Below are 16,801 nucleotides of genomic sequence, written 5' to 3' on the forward strand. Positions count from 1 at the left end.
TAATACATATATATATGTATTATTAATAATAATATGTAGTATACCAGAAAGTCCCTCTTATAATTAAGTTAAATTTTGTAATTTATTAATCATAATTCAATCACGATATTCAATCATTTAGAAGAACTACTTCCACCTTAATAATTTGAAAACTAAACAATCTGAAGATTCAGAACTTTTTAAATAATGAAATTATTCCGGAATGTTGAGACCTTATAGAAGAAAATTTCATTATTACATATTAGGTTTTGAAAAGCAATGTTATTATGTCATAATACCATACGATATAGCAAAAAAACTGTAATAACAGCAAATAATAGAATTATCATTGATTTCTTTTCATTTCTGACTTTGCAGTTGAATTATATTCTCTAAATAATCACGTACCCGAATATTTCTGAGCAATAGCGTATGTACGTGTACAGTATCTAAATATTGAGAAACTGTCATATACATTTATGTAACATTATCTCATAGTTGTGATGCGATTATTATAGAAGAGGTATATAATATGTTCTTAATGTAATCTAAATATTCCTTAAAAATATTTTATATTTTTTAAAACTTTCATCTTTTTAATTAAGAACGTTATATACGTATATAAATATAGATATCTATATGTGTATATGTATTTATTTTTAATAGACGTACTGATTTTTATTTAATTGATTATATATAATATGTCACAACATGTCATGACAGTATAAAAAGTAAGTAAAGTACATGTAATTTTGTTTTTCAGACACTATCAATCAGACAGCATCAGTCAGATATCATCAGTCAGACATCATCATATACATATCTCAGTTATTTCGACGTGTATGTATGGTCGTTATTACTTAAATGTTTATGCTGTGGGAACTAATAATCAGACACACGATTCCAAATTTAATTAAATATAAAATATATTTATACTTACTTTGTGAGGCTGTTTGAGACTGATGTTGGGCTGCAGTTCTCTGTAACAGCAACAAACGATTGTTTTAAACGGATTGATTATTGAAACAGGATAGAAGTAATTAATATGTTTGAAGATCGCAGAAAAGTTACATAAATACATTCTCGATGATTTTTGATTTTAATAACATTATGACTACAAAGAAATGTTTTAATATAAAATACAAAATAGGAAAAGCCTGTTAATTTTCTAGAAGTTAAAGATATAATTTGTAAAGCAAACATATATAAACATATAGCAAATATACTAATATATTTCCGTACTGAAACATTACAGTGTGTTAATTAATATTTCTAATTTTAGAAAAACTGAAAAAAAATTTGATAAAATTTTAAAAAACAAAATAAAAGAACTTGATAAATTGACGACGTACTAAATTTTTAAATTGCTCCTCGGTACAAAATAGAAAATGTGATTTAAACGCATTGTTCCTGTACTGTTCGTTTGTACAAAGATCAATTTTAACATTATACAGCACGGACTGTCACGTATCGCTACCGGGGCGACACCAGCATGAGAACATTGCAACATACGTTTTAAATAAGACCGTTCACACTATCCATCCTCAATCGTTACGTTACATTGCCGTTACGTGACGCTCCGCGCCGTATAGTGTAAACTAACTTTATGAGATATATTAAATATTCATTGCAATGACGATTATTACAAACCATTAAAATCATTGACATTTTATATCTTAAAAAATATATTATGTAATAAAATAATAAATTTTAAGTACATTTTGGAGAATCAACCGTATCCCTGATGCTTCGAGACTCTTCGAATCTAAGGAACGACTTCTTGGTTTTCCTTCTAAATAATCATCCTTTTTTCCACCTTTTATCCATCGAAAATACGACGACATATTGCACTTTCAACTTATTACGCACTAACACAGTATCACATATACAATCACATAATTTCAAATCTGACAATATGAAGTTTGTTCACTGTATTCTTATAGATGTAAAGGAAATCGTATAGATTAATTTTGTCAATTAATTTCTCAATTAAAATTATTATTTCAAACCTGCATTATAAAGAGGCAAAATGAAAATATAAAAAAGAGAAAATAAGGTATAGAAGGCATAATAATAAGGCATACAAGTGATCTACCAAAAAACACAAAAAGGATGTAGAGGATACTGATATCTAACTATCGATTTCGATGAATTGATAATTCAACGGTGAACAATAATAGGTCTCCTGAACGGTATCGTTTATAGTAAAATTGTACTAGTAATGCTTTCTGTCAACCGGAAATAGAGGAACATTCCATCTATGAATAATTAAGTGTAATAAAAATGACTACGTATTTTTCAAATCTTATTTCAATCTTTTCGCTAATAAAATCAATTCATTATAGATAACGAAGTTACGAAAAGGCTTGTTCTTTACGATATCACAAAGAATACCGTATAATGAATATGATAACAACTAAACGTTAAAATGCAATAGCTTTACATTTGCATCGTAAATTCTCAGGTGACGCGTTTTTATCAAAACACATTTTATGAAAATATTTACACGTTCAAAATGTTCCATGAGACAATAGATGAGAATTAACTATAACGTAGTATTATATTTATCCAAATTAGATCGAACTAAATTCAATGTATATAAATATTTATTATCGTAAAACCATATATAATATTTTATAGTAAAAAGATATAGTAAGTATTCTATAATAGAAGTTACCGAAAATTGAAGCTATTATAGATATATTATTACATTATGATCAAAATATATATGTAGCTACTATTAATATTGTGAATTTGCTGTTTTTAAATATTACTGTTATAAGTATATCACTCAATTGTTATAATACTACAAAACTGTAGTTCGTAAGATTGTTTAAAAATTCTGCTCTGAACTTTTCAATTTTTAGAAAATAGATTTTTACTTCTACTTTTTAGAAAATAGATAATCAAACGTTACAACACGCGCAATAGGTTTAAAACACAACTGTCGTTATAATACGTGAATTTCTCACTCTATTATTATCATAGTTGAATGTATTCAAATACATCTAAGGCTGATCAATTTTTGAAGTCGCACCTTAACGACCATGGCATTTTTATGTTTTAAATAACAGTTCCTCTAACTATTTTTATTTTATACGTATAAAGTCGATCGTTTATGATACGTGACAACTCGGTCTTGTTGATCATAAATAATTTATTCTGCTGGACAAATTTACATTTTCTGGAATCAAATTACTGATAATTTATACGTGAACCTGACTCCGATCTTTTATTCCATGCATATACATACATGGAAAACCAATATTAATTCTTTAACAATTGTAAGAATTAATGTTGTTTTTAATACTTTATGAACAAAATAACTCGCATTATTTTTTTACATTATTAACGACACAGTGCCGTCGTAAAGACATAATACTCATTTTAACTCATTTAATATCATGAACAGAAAGCTGATAATATGAGAACCAATAAATATCTGATGCAGATACTATATAGTAACAAAGCGAGTATCAAATATGGAGAGTATATTCCATCTTTTTGTATGTGTCTGTATTATTCCTGTAGCATCTATTAATCTTCTAAAATTAGAAGAAATAGCCAAGCAAGTTATCAAGTAAAACAAATCTCAATATTTTTCATATGAAACTCTTTCTTATATCTAATCAATTATTTCCACAAGTTTCGCAATCATCGATATTTTTTGTATCTACTTCAATCTGGCTAACGATAAGTTCTCTATTTGTAACAATTATAAGTTTCCATACTTGATAGCAAAATAGTCTGTAATTAACTATTTTTTTTAACAAGTAAATAACGTTCCGATTACAAATTACCAATGTAAGAAACATAATAAAGTAAGAAAATCATAAATACATCGACGATCATCCGATCGAATATTTTAACGTTATGCAAATGATCGCGCCGTCTCGTTTTAACGGAAGAATCGTCATCATTTACACAGGTTATCGCTTTTATAGGACATCTGAGGAGAAAAAAAAAGAAGAAGATACGCACAGTTCACTTTAAATTTGAAGACTATCGATCTAGGTTATCAAGCAAAGAAGCTCCAAATATTTCCAGAAATTGGCTAAATATCCAATTTAGACGTGACAGGTATAATAAAGATACAATGAAAATATTCCTATCATGCTATATACTCCATATATCAATGCAGTGTACATATTTCACGATATGTCTATCGTCTGGGCATAAACGATTCGCAAAAATTCTAAAATCGCTAACAATCCTTAATTACAGACCACTTGCTTCTGAAATAAATTTGAACTTTTGTTTTACCGCTATAATTTAATGGGGGGGATTTTAATCTGTTAATCGGGAAAGACAAGTTAATTAGTTATTCGAAATCTCTCTCTTCCATTTCCATTACTATTGCAACTACGTTCCATTTCTATTAATTAAATCAATGAAATAATAATATCCTTTGGAAGGATTAAAAATTAGAACTATCCTAATTGTAATTCATGTATTTTTATTAATTTTTAATTTCATAATTGTACGTAAGAGGTTTTGGTTAAAGGGGTGACTCACCCGACAGATTAAAAAATTCAACGTTTAAATATTTCGCGCTTGCCATTGAATTCACCTTAACAAAAAGATCAATAATAAAACAGTAAAGCAATTTACGATTACATTAAACTAATGTTAATAACTCGGCGATTTATGAAATAAAATGACTAAACGCGATGTTTGTGAAATTACATGATACTGTGATAATGGTAGGATGTAATACTCAGTACCGTGTAACTTGATGGTTAAAGATGGCAAAAGAAAAGATATTTTCACAAGTTGTTGGAGCATTATATTTGAAGCGGAGATTGGCGAAAATGTGAAGGAAGAGAGGACGAAGAAGAGTAGCGTAAAACTGCTAGCTTTCAATTTAGAAGAACTAAACAATGCAATGGCGAGAAGCTTTGTCAATGAACTCGAGACATCCTTCACGACCGTAAGTTACCATTCAGCGTCTTTTATGTCGCAGTTAAGAAGACTGTGACTATACGATATTTTTTGTTCAATAAGTTGAGCGAATATATATATATATACCTATGACGTTACTACTAGAAAGACTTGAATATTTTAATGATAACATAGAATTGTAATTTTGCAATAATAAATATAAAAATACAGTTATAAACACGATCAAACTGCAATTTTCTAAAAAAAAAAAAATTCCAGAATGTTTAAGGTTTAGAATATCAAAAGTCATTGTAGATCTGAAATAATCACTAGAAGCAACATTTCTTTGATCGGAAAATATTCTTCGATCTTAGGGAAAGAACTGTGACGAGGAATCGCTGTTTAGAAGAAGAGGCTAATTTTTTATAACTGAATATTGGGACGTGATTCCAACCTGCTTTCATAATTTTATTAGTAATCACAATTTTCTTATTTTATTTAATAGTTCATTAATCCATAAAAAAAGTAAGTTCAGCACACACACATATGCACACTATAATAGTACTACAATGTACATATGTATGAAAATACTGATTACTATGAGATAAGATATCACTTACAAAATAAGCCAGACAGCAAATATAAATAATCGAGAATCACGTTACTCGAGACAAATTTTCAATTTTCTGTTACTTTACAATCAGAAATCTAAAATTAAGAATAATTTTCATCACTAGAGGATTCTCCTCCTAATAAATCAACTTAAAAGAAAAACTGGTACAAGATAAAACTCTAATTGGAACAACAAACTGTGGCTGTGTAACGCGTGAAAACGGACGTGATCACGGTTAAAGAAGTTTGATCACGATCGAAATTTCACCAGAACAACACACCGTAAATCTTCCATAAGATTGGAAATGGATCGGTTAGAAATAGAAACGCGTGATTCAAATCGAAAATATGTGCACGTTTTCCTAGCACCGTCAACGTTGCAGGTTCCGTAGCTCACTGAGTGAAAAACAGCGCCTTTGAATCCGTCTTTTTCCCCGCTCTCTATGCTCATACACACACATCCACACGCTTAAGTTGCTTACATATGCACAAACCTACATAGATGTATACACGCATAACTCCCACCGAAATCTCCACGTCATAGACTCTTCTGTCTGTACACATGTCATGTATGTATTTATACCACCTGCCCAAAGACTTAAACACTGCATATTGAACTGAATCGTAGCTAATGAGAAATTAAAATTAACACAAATATCGACTTCGATGTAAGAGATAGCATGGCATAAATAAGGAACTTTCATTTTACACAGTACATTACGAATTGATATTAGATATAGGATGGATATTTTATATGTAAATTGTTTTAATAAATAATTCGCGATTGGAATAGTTTTCTCGAATAGTTGTAGTAGGAAATCAAATATCAGAAAATCGTGTGATCTATATTTTGTGTCCTCTATTTATTAAGATAACGTAGCTCTTTTAATGGAATATAATGAGCTAGCGGTAATTATTTTCATTCAAATAAATTGAATGAAATTATTTTCATTTTAATTAAAAATTATTCCGTCTACTCTTCTTCCTTTTTTTTTAGCTAATACGGTTTTCAAGCGAAATAAATTCTCGCTAATAATCTTGATTGAAACAAATTAAGTTTAGTTCTTACGGGAAATCGGTAAAAGTAAATTCGATAAATATAACGTTCTAGTAAATTAAACGTAATATAAAGCATATTAATCGTTTACTGCAAAATTCACGGGAAACCAATTTTTAATAAATTAAATTCAACGTAAAATTAATTAATGGCAATAATTTTGTTTATTGTAAAGTTCGGAAAAGAATATGTCTTTCTATTCAATTAAATTTGAGGTGAAATATATTAATTAAATTTTCGCACTTACTTCAAAGTTTACGCATGTAGCTGTTTGCGTAAAATAAACTAAATCGTAAAAATCAGAAATAAGTTTCTCAGCGAAGCGAAGAAATTTACTACGATATTGTGATCGGTAACAGAAACGAAACTGGTTTCAACGCTAACGAGTCATGTGACATGCGATGATACAACATACGACCAAGAACGTTGAAACGCGAAAGAGAATTTCATTGAAAATTATCTAAAAAAGATAATTTATTTCAGGGTCATATTGCGTATACAGAGAATATTCATTTAAATTAATGTATGTAATTGGGAAACGTAATCAGTGAACATACAACTATTTGTTTAACTTAATACGCAAAACGTATTAGCAGGTTTATTCCAAGAAAAGAAATAAGTTTTTTAGTTCCGATTCAAAGATTAACGTTAATTTTAGAAATGCATATAGGAGTTTCAGGAATCTACAGGATCTAAAACCGAAACAAAAACACAAAAATCCTCACACTGAAACTCATTAAAATAATCAGTGACGAAACACGAGTTAGTGACTTCAATGTTTGAACAGATGCTGTTTACGACTTCATTACAAGAACGACCGTTGCTAAACCGATAGTTCCTTTTGTTTTATAGATACAAAACTTTTAGATTCTCATTGGAACATAAAAATAAATAATAAATATTTAGCTTTAATAAAATCAAATTCTTCTAAATAACATTTTTCATATAATAAGGAAAAATTACATAAAGTAAGCAATAAAACAACATGATTGAGATTAGCATAATAGTAAGAAAAAAACACCATTTTTTAGCATTATAGTAAGGTGAATTGTGCAAAGAAAAGATGAATCGTCGACGTCAACACACGTGTTCTCTGCTTTCAAAGATCATCCTTTTGTTCCCTAAGATACTATTGTTAGGGCGTACCAGCAGTGGTTATTTGTTGCAAAAAGTCATGCTCTGTCGAGAACAGAAACACTGAAATAAGATGCATGATGCAATTTTGAGTTCTTTACTTATACAGTGTAGAACTCAAGGAATGACCTGAATATAACCAAAGAAGATTATCCAAACTTTTTACTTCTCTTATTCAAAGTTCGTGAAGCTTTTCATAATGGTGTATTTAATTAATAATTTAAAATCCATAACCTGAGGAAAGTTTAAAATAAATAAGATTGCATAGTAAAACAAAAATACTGTATGAAAGTTAAACGATCATTTTGTCTACCAATTGAAATACTAGATGTATGTAAATTGTATTTGATATTCCTTATTAAAAGAATGTAAAATAAATGATGATTATATTTGTTGACTCGGACGTTGTATATTAATTTATTCGCATTAATTATGTAATCATATTTACGTGTGTATTGCATATACATATGCGTGTATCATAAAGGATTTTATCTACAAACATATCGACTCGAGCATTTAATAATTACAAATCGTTAATATTATAATGCTAAAGTATACATCTATTTTAAATTCTAGATCGGTAATTATATACACATAGTAATCATCATTGCAAGCTGAAGCCAATATACATATATTCTTATAACGTTTTAACTTTGGAAAAGATACAAAATGTAACATAAAATTAAATTGCTCACCGCTTTTCGTTTATCTTCAGCACTAAGAGCACTGTGACTCCTATGCCTAATGAGATCCATAACTTTGCTAACAGGATTTCTGCTACTTTCTGAACCTGCTCGAGGACGTCCCATAGGTTCTTTACCTTCCTTATGATCCTTACTGTCTTTGTGATGATCCTTATCCGTACGTACGTCTGTTGACGAACTCCCATGTGAGCCTCTATGCAATGAATGCTGCAAAATATCCAGTAGTATTCAATTAATGTAATACTGTAACCTTCTTCTTGATTGTTTCAATATAAATATATGTAAATTCATCATTTATTTAAAATCAATTGGCTGTTCTAATTAACTATGTACTCTCTATATTTTCTATGTGAATCTGTTATTTTCTTTAATCGTTTTCTTTTCTTTCTTGTGAAAAGCTTTCATTATAATACAGTTGAATCATGAAAGCTGCAATACTTTCCAATCGTATAATCTACATGTAAATTACAGAATAAAATAATCTGCAATAAACATATAGTGGTGTGCACAAATTTCTAACCAGATCGACTTTTCACTTTATTTTTCAAAAAAGATATCTAGAAGAAGTTCAACTAATATCGAGCAGAAGAAAACATCATACAGTGTCATACATGAACAGTGTCATAGAACTATATAATATTGTAATTATAAAAAATGTATCTCATGTAAAAACTTTCGCATAGCACTGTACTTGCAAGTCTATACACTCTACTTTAACTACATCCTCTAATAATAAGTATTATACATTTAATCAATAACAAAACACGATAACATAGAAAATCATGTGCATTTCCCAATTCCAAATTGGTGATAGGAAACAGCTAATCGATGTTGATCAAGGAGTATTAGAACTATCATTGTACCTGCACGGCACTCTTCATATTCGCTATAATACTGGGCTTTCTTTTGCTAGCATCAGATTTACTTCTCGGCCTAAACGCATCAAATAGCGCTGGTTTTTTAGTAGGGCTAGCCGTGTCATCGACAGTGCCACCACCGCTTCTTCTGCGTTCCGCGCTATTACTACGGCTATTACTGCGGCTGGTGGAGCCGGATCGCGTGCCAGAAGCTTTTTTGCCACCTTTGCTTGAACTTGACGAACTCGAAGGTTCCGCCTGTTGCGGAAGAGGAGTCGACTTTCCAGAACCAGGAGCGCTTCCCGAGGTCGGCTTCCTGATCGTTCTCGAATGTGAACCCCACGTTCCTATCATGATTGAAAAAACATATTCGACATGTAAATAACATCAAAGACAAACCAGCTAAGTAACTTAACCAACATATAGAATTACACGATAAAATACAATCTCACCTGCGCGTGGCCTATGACCTTGATCGTGAGAGGCATGACCCGCCGTATCTGCATCTTCTGTTACGATTGTTGGCAATGGTTGCGATCCAAGTTCCTGTAAAAATCAGTATAACAGTCATTATATATGTACATACGTACATAGATATATTATAAACAATGTTCAATATTGCAATATCGAGTAATTTCAATTACTTTTACGTTTTTATTAAATTCTCGATTATTAAAATTCGCTACTACTTTAATTTCGATAATCGTACTTTACTACCTTAAAGTTCAGAGAATAAATACTATCAATTTTGACTACTTTAAAGCGTTCGACATACAATTTCAATGATTTTATACGTTACCATCTCGATTATTGAAATATAATAATTTTGTTGAAATAAAATATAGTCATTTTAATTCCAATTATTAAAATTCATTGTTATTTTAATGTGGGTTATTTTTAAGCTTCAAAAAACCGATATTGTTAATTTTAATTCTTTGAGAGAATGTTTAATATGTTGGAATTTCAATCACATACTTTTATTAAAATATTTTACTATTTTCATTCCAGTTTCTGGAATTGACTTTTATTTCCATTTCGACTGTTGTTGTGCTTTACTATTTTAGGTTGCAGAGAGCAAATACACAGCGTTACACTTCACAGGGGAGAATTTATCGGTTAATAGAAAGATTAATTGGTTGTAAGATGAATGGAAATAAAGTTGCAATGAGGTTTTATTGTCCACAGATATAAAACGACACAATAAGACGATTAGATACTGTTGTATAATCAAGAACTAGTTGATATAATGTTTTATATTTAGCTAGATTATCTTTGATGACTTTCTTGCAAAGTATCTTGCAAGAGGAAATTTTGACACGCTCACATGTCTTTCTCGGAATAGATATGTTTCGTGATATCTTTGAAAATGTGAGCGTAAATTGCCTTATCATAAACAACAGTGAACACGTTCGATTTTTCATCCATGTTGTTAATCTTTGTTAATCGTTGCTAATTTTTGTCGTTTTCAAGTTATATTCAACAATGAATACATGGTGAAATATTTATTTAATACATTGGCATGTTTACGTTAAACTCTGCCTCAATTTGACTAATCTTACTATTTCTATGTACGTTTATGTTTATTGCGTTGAATAATGGAAAACGAACATAAATGAAACAGAACGAAAAGATAGATGTCATTATTAACCAGTTAGCTATTTTTGACGAGTATACTCGTCACGAAGAAATGACAATATTTTGTGTTATGACGAGCTCTGCCAGTGATAAAATTAAAAAATAAAAGAATCATTTAATTACAACTTAGTTCTATATTATAACGGTTACAAACACTCTATGTGTTAGACGAGTATATATTCGATTTGTATGTATTTCTTTGCTTTCTTTTATCGAATAATACTATTTTGGCATAGAAAGATAGATACATTGCCAAATGTACATATCTGCTAGTATGTAAATTCAAATGAAAAAGTGAACTTTGAGGTTTTAACGTTACAATCAAATTGTAATAATTTAAATAATAACAGCAAAACAATAGAAAATTTGTTTAATCCCACGAGGTATATGTATTTTTTTATAATTTAATTGTTAAAAAACGGTTTTTTATCAATTTCAATGTGGAAAGAAGTATTCACGTTTCGTTGAAAGTAACAAAAATTGAACATGTATTATTGACAATTTATTATCCTTTATCCAAACAACCTTTTCAAAGTAAATATGTCTTACACCTTACACCTGTCTTACCAGTCTTACACCTGTTCATGGAAACATTTGTAACAAAAAGTAACTTCTTTATCCTTGCCGGTTCTATATATTATAAAAATGTCTTATATAATCTATTTATTAGTAAAAATCGGAATCGATTTAACAATTTTTTATAATACATTAAGATTATTAAGAAATTAAATATTAAATATTAAATTTATACTTGGACTAATTTCGATTTAATTTCCTATCTGCATCTCCAAAATTGCTTTAGACCATAATTCAAAATATTTATATATATTTACTTTAATATTTATTTTCATTTATTAGAAATTATTATTCTTCTGTAAGATACATTACATAATACGCTATCAATTATCGATTGTCAATAACATAAGAAATACACTATATACTTTAATCTTAATTAATCCACGATTCCACTTTCGTATCTATGATCATTGATTATTTTCATGCGCTACTTCATTGTGTGCGTGTATCTTATATTTTTATTTATTAACATATCGATATACATATGTCGTTCGAACGGATAACGTTCGTTTATTGTTTAATGTAAAAATGAATCAAAAGAAAATATGCAATTTCATACCTTTATATCGTACATTTATTGATTTTCTATTTCGTATATAATTAACCCTTAAAAACTATCATCAAAGGAAATCATATTTATTCCGTCTTCTTTTCTTCTTATTATTTAATTTGTACTTCACAATTTGTCCAGCTGGACATTCGATAAATTTTTCTAGCTATTATTCTGTCATGAGTGAATTTTCACAGCAATATATATTTTTAGTATCAATAAACTCCAATAAACGCACTTAAATGCCTCATAGTTATTCAATATGAAGTGAAAAATGTAGAACATACTTTACAACTTAATATTTAAGTATTATGTAAATAACGTTATAGGAATAATAATATTAAAAGAAAATTCACAATTTGTACAATTTCATTCATGATGGTCTTCAAGGATTCATTGTATATCATTATTATGCAAATTAATTCTGTTTCGTACCCTTTTCGCACAATCTGGCACCAGATCACTAAGCAAGCTCTCAGTAGCTTCTTGAAGTGTTCGTAAAACAACAATTTTGGGGATCATACATATTATGAGGCGCGCGCGCGCGCGTATGTGTATACATGTGTGTGAAATATAAACTTGTATAATATAATACAAGTTTAATCAAATATATTATTTTCCTGCACCATGGATACGTTTCTCGCACATTTTTCATCGAATCATCACATCTATAGTGAACAGAATTTTTATATACATATGTATATATAATATATCTGTTGTTTCCAACGGTTCACAGTGAATGGAATAATACCGTAATGATTCGTAGAGCAGCGCAGACATAAAGAAACCATAGAAATTCGATCGATCGTTGTCATCGGCCGATTGTATTCATGCTCGTGGACATAAATTTTAATCCTATCTTCGTACGATCCGCGTTAAAAGATTTTATTTCTGTTTCAATCCTTTCATTTCTGTATCACACAGCATTTAAATAATTTTCGTTTCTTCGTATAAATATAAGTGTGCAAACTATAATTTCATATTAATCATGTATATTATATAATCAAATATCTTATTAAATATTGTTTTCTATATATTTAAAATAATAATAAGTATCTATAATATCGATCCACCATTATACGAATCTAGGATGGAATATGAAATTGATCAACACAGATGACAATATAACGTTGATACGAATCTTGGTACTCTAATTTCTCAGGACTATGTAAAAAGTATTATTAAATTTTATTTTTAAAAAGGAAGAGTATATAAATAGTTGTAATATTATACGTCCTTAACAAAAGTACGTATCTATGGATACGTGGATTGCCATTTAATAGCACTTGCTTTTTAAAAAAAAAAAAAAGTAAAAATTGTCTGGATAGCGTAAGATTGCCTATGAGAACTGATAACAGGAAACTCTACTACATGCAATCACATTTTCCACTGTTTGACAAACAATTCACGTGACTATTATCTCGTGATGATAGACAAGAAATCTAGTGTAACAATCTCGATAAATAAGCCATAATTACGAAAATCTAACGATCGTAGAAAACATTTAGACCAGGAAAAAAAAGGACGATAGAGTATTTAGCAAAAGTACCACCAAAATGACGTGCAAAATAGTTTAGAAATAAAATCGATCTAAATGCAGAATTCTATTGGAACAAAACAAAAGAAACTTAAAAAATGCGAAAACAATAAGAATAAAACATATTTCGCGTATGAAATATCACGTAGTTTCTCGTGCAATTTGTATGTATATCCATTCGGATTTCACTAGTTTCGCTGACCGAACAAAAATATTATATATCCCTAAAATCGCGAATCGTTTCGTTCAGTGTTCCGAGCTCGACTGGCATTTTGAATTAACGTTGCACTGGCCTGACGTCTGATATAATACCACTGAACTCTATATATGTATACATGGTGCGTAACGAATGTTATGAAACCAGAAATAAATCTAGTTTAAAATTGGCAGAGGGCAGAAAACAATAAGGAAAATTGAACATCTCGATGCCACGTGAATATCATATTCTTTATATTATGTAGCAAAATATTTCGATTTAAATTTTCAAAGAAAGATTGTTAACCCAGCTGCATGCTTTCAGCCGTTTTAGAGTTTATTTATCGTTACTAATTTCTTAAATTTCGAGAATGATATAGAAGGATTTTTAGCATAAATATCTTTTTATATGTTAAAAGTATTTTTATATGTACATCAAAATAAGAATGGTATTAAGATTAAGACAAAAATTTAACCGCAGTAGATGGGACTAGTTCTTTCACTCTTCCCCAATTATCTTTCGCATATTGTTCGAGTATTTCTTTTACAGTTTTCAGAAACATTAATTTCTTTCTTAACGTTAGAAATATTATGAGATAAATTTGGCTTATGTTTTTATTGAAAAACACAAAAATCAAGGTTGATTTTATGATAAACTAAAATATTTACAAGAAAATAAATAACTAACGTCGAGGACTGGACGCTTGTAATAAGATCGTTCGATATCTAGAGGAGAGAGAGGCATTTTTTATAGAAAACGAAAATGAGTGCCAGCGACAATAAACATAATACTCTTTGGAAAAACAAAGAATCCGTTGGTCAGTTTAAAAATTTTCCAGAAATGTATCGGATAGCAATTAAATAGATTGGATCGTAAAAAATAGATTTCGTAAATATAAAATATATTTGTACATATTGAATTTGGAAAAATCATAGCGAAATCTAGAAAAACTGTAACTAATTTAAAATACTAGTAATTTAAATTAAAGTATTTTCTTTCTAAATTCGATGATTTTTTCATCTCTTACTACTAACCCTAACCTTTAGAGCTCTTTCTCAAAAAGATTATCCATTCTTTTTATGGCGTTTATTGGTAATGAATTCTTTAAAACATCTTCTACTTCCACTTCTATTTCTACTTTTACTTCTTTCTCGAAGTATTCAATTTTTACATTGAATATGTTTTTTAAACACTACAATATTAATAATAAAATATTTGTAGTATCTATATTTTAGATATTAAAATATATTTAAATGTATATTGACGGATTTATTTGAATTTTGTTGTACTTCGAAGGAGTACATTATTTATGCGATGAAAAAATTCTATTGTAATTCTGTCAAGTCAAATACAAATTGTCAATAGCTAATCATTAAAGCTTAAATCGATAAGATTACAAAATGTCCTATTCGACAGAAGACATACGTGTATTCATATTGATATAATTTGTAGATAAATTAATAAATGAATATCCCACTAAAATTGTCACTTTTTTAATTTTAAGATCGCTTCAAACCTACTCAAACTTTGAGTATTTTAAGAAATATAATAATTATAAACATCATAAAGACAGCCAAAGGAAAATAAGATCCGAAAATAATATTGAGCAAAGTGCATAAACCACGTTCTGTATAAATTAAAAGAACACGAATATATATTTGATATATACACATGTATACACAGTATATTTGAAAATATATAGATGTTGTATATATTAAAAATAGTTGAAACTTATATATAAAATATTCTTTGAAAAATGGATCGATTTATTTGTTAATGACAAATTTGTTATTTATATAATAGTAAATTATCTAATATAATTCTTAGTATAGAACTCACTCTGTTTGCCATTGATCTAATTATTCCAGAGTATTTTACTTTAGAAATGAAATTCTATGTTATATACATACATACGTGTATATTTGCAACGTATAATAATGGATAAAAATTGAAACATTAAAGAATAATACTTTACTTGAGATGAAATGATAATGCTAATAGATACTGTGCATATCCATGTTACATGTATAATACTATTCATTGAAATGATTGTATAATCTAAATTGAAAATATATAAATTTAGGATATGTTAAATTCATAACATGTGGCGAACTACAAACATTAACGCAAGAATCAATCAACAATTTGGTAATTGAACAGTGTTAAACAGTATTAACATTTCCAATTAGTATAGAATTGTTTTCTATCGATATCAAATTAAACTAAAAGTGCGGCAACAAGTTATTCAAATAGAAATACATTTGCTACTACAATTTATATTTCAATTACGAATGGTATTTTTCAATAATTCACATAGTCAGCACATAAAAAATTAAGAATATTCCTTTTAACGATCAGTAACCCTGCTACATCCTCTAGGAATTTACAAAGCAACCGTACTTTTTGTAAAAAAATATGAAAAATTTCTTAGATTAGTAGAAGACATGGAAGAATAGTCATTTAGTCAATATGCGTGATTTCTCGTTTTAATTTAGTTCAGAATAATATTTAATCAGATTCTCTTAAAACATAGCAAATTTTTTTACTCGTAGAAATGAGAATGATATTGTACAAAAATTTGAGGTCCGCGGTAGAATTAAAATTGTATTTTTTAATTTGTTAACCGGTTCGTCCCTTAATCAGAAAGATCCGTAATTGGAAAATTAAAATTTCGCAAAGGCAGATCAATCTTAGTTAGATCTTAAGTATAAATACGATATAACATATTTTTTAACACAGAACTGAAACTACACATAGAAAGATACTGGATTTCTAAATAAAGAAATTAGTACAATGCCCGACAGATTGATAATTCAAATGTACGTATAATGTATTAACAATTTCGAAATTGAGGATATGTTGATTGTTTCGATATAGTCCGATTACCTTATAAGTTCCATGAAATTCTGGACATCGATCTAAATATGGCACCAAAGAATATTTCCGAATTCTTCCGACACTCAACGACACAGCTGACATTTTCACGAACGACGAAAAAAAACAGCGCACCACCAAAGTTTTCAAATATTCATGACGCGGAGGTCGTGTATCTATTGAGATTTCGCCACTGACTGACAGTACCA

At 28.9% G+C, this 16,801-nt stretch overlaps 1 protein-coding gene and 1 long non-coding RNA gene across 3 annotated transcripts in view; both read right to left on the bottom strand.

Annotated features, from left to right (window-relative positions):
- LOC126915223 (serine-rich adhesin for platelets) overlaps window positions 1-16,801 on the bottom strand; it is a 133,164-nt gene that overhangs the window by 70,919 nt on the left and 45,444 nt on the right. For both annotated transcript variants that reach the window (XM_050719682.1, XM_050719684.1), the window contains exons 4-7: window positions 9,677-9,770; window positions 9,231-9,571; window positions 8,359-8,574; window positions 920-959 (exon numbers count right to left, since the gene is read on the bottom strand). In XM_050719682.1, coding sequence (XP_050575639.1) covers window positions 920-959; window positions 8,359-8,574; window positions 9,231-9,571; window positions 9,677-9,770 — 691 coding nt within the window. The remainder of the gene's footprint in view (window positions 1-919; window positions 960-8,358; window positions 8,575-9,230; window positions 9,572-9,676; window positions 9,771-16,801) is intronic.
- LOC126915236 (uncharacterized) lies at window positions 3,017-8,352 on the bottom strand. Its single transcript, XR_007710076.1, has 2 exons — window positions 5,481-8,352; window positions 3,017-4,549 (listed from the first exon to the last, which is right to left on the bottom strand). It is a non-coding gene; the product is annotated as an uncharacterized LOC126915236 (long non-coding RNA).

The sequence above is a fragment of the Bombus affinis genome, chromosome 4, assembly GCF_024516045.1.
Source record: "Bombus affinis isolate iyBomAffi1 chromosome 4, iyBomAffi1.2, whole genome shotgun sequence".
NCBI lineage: Eukaryota > Metazoa > Arthropoda > Insecta > Hymenoptera > Apidae > Bombus > Bombus affinis.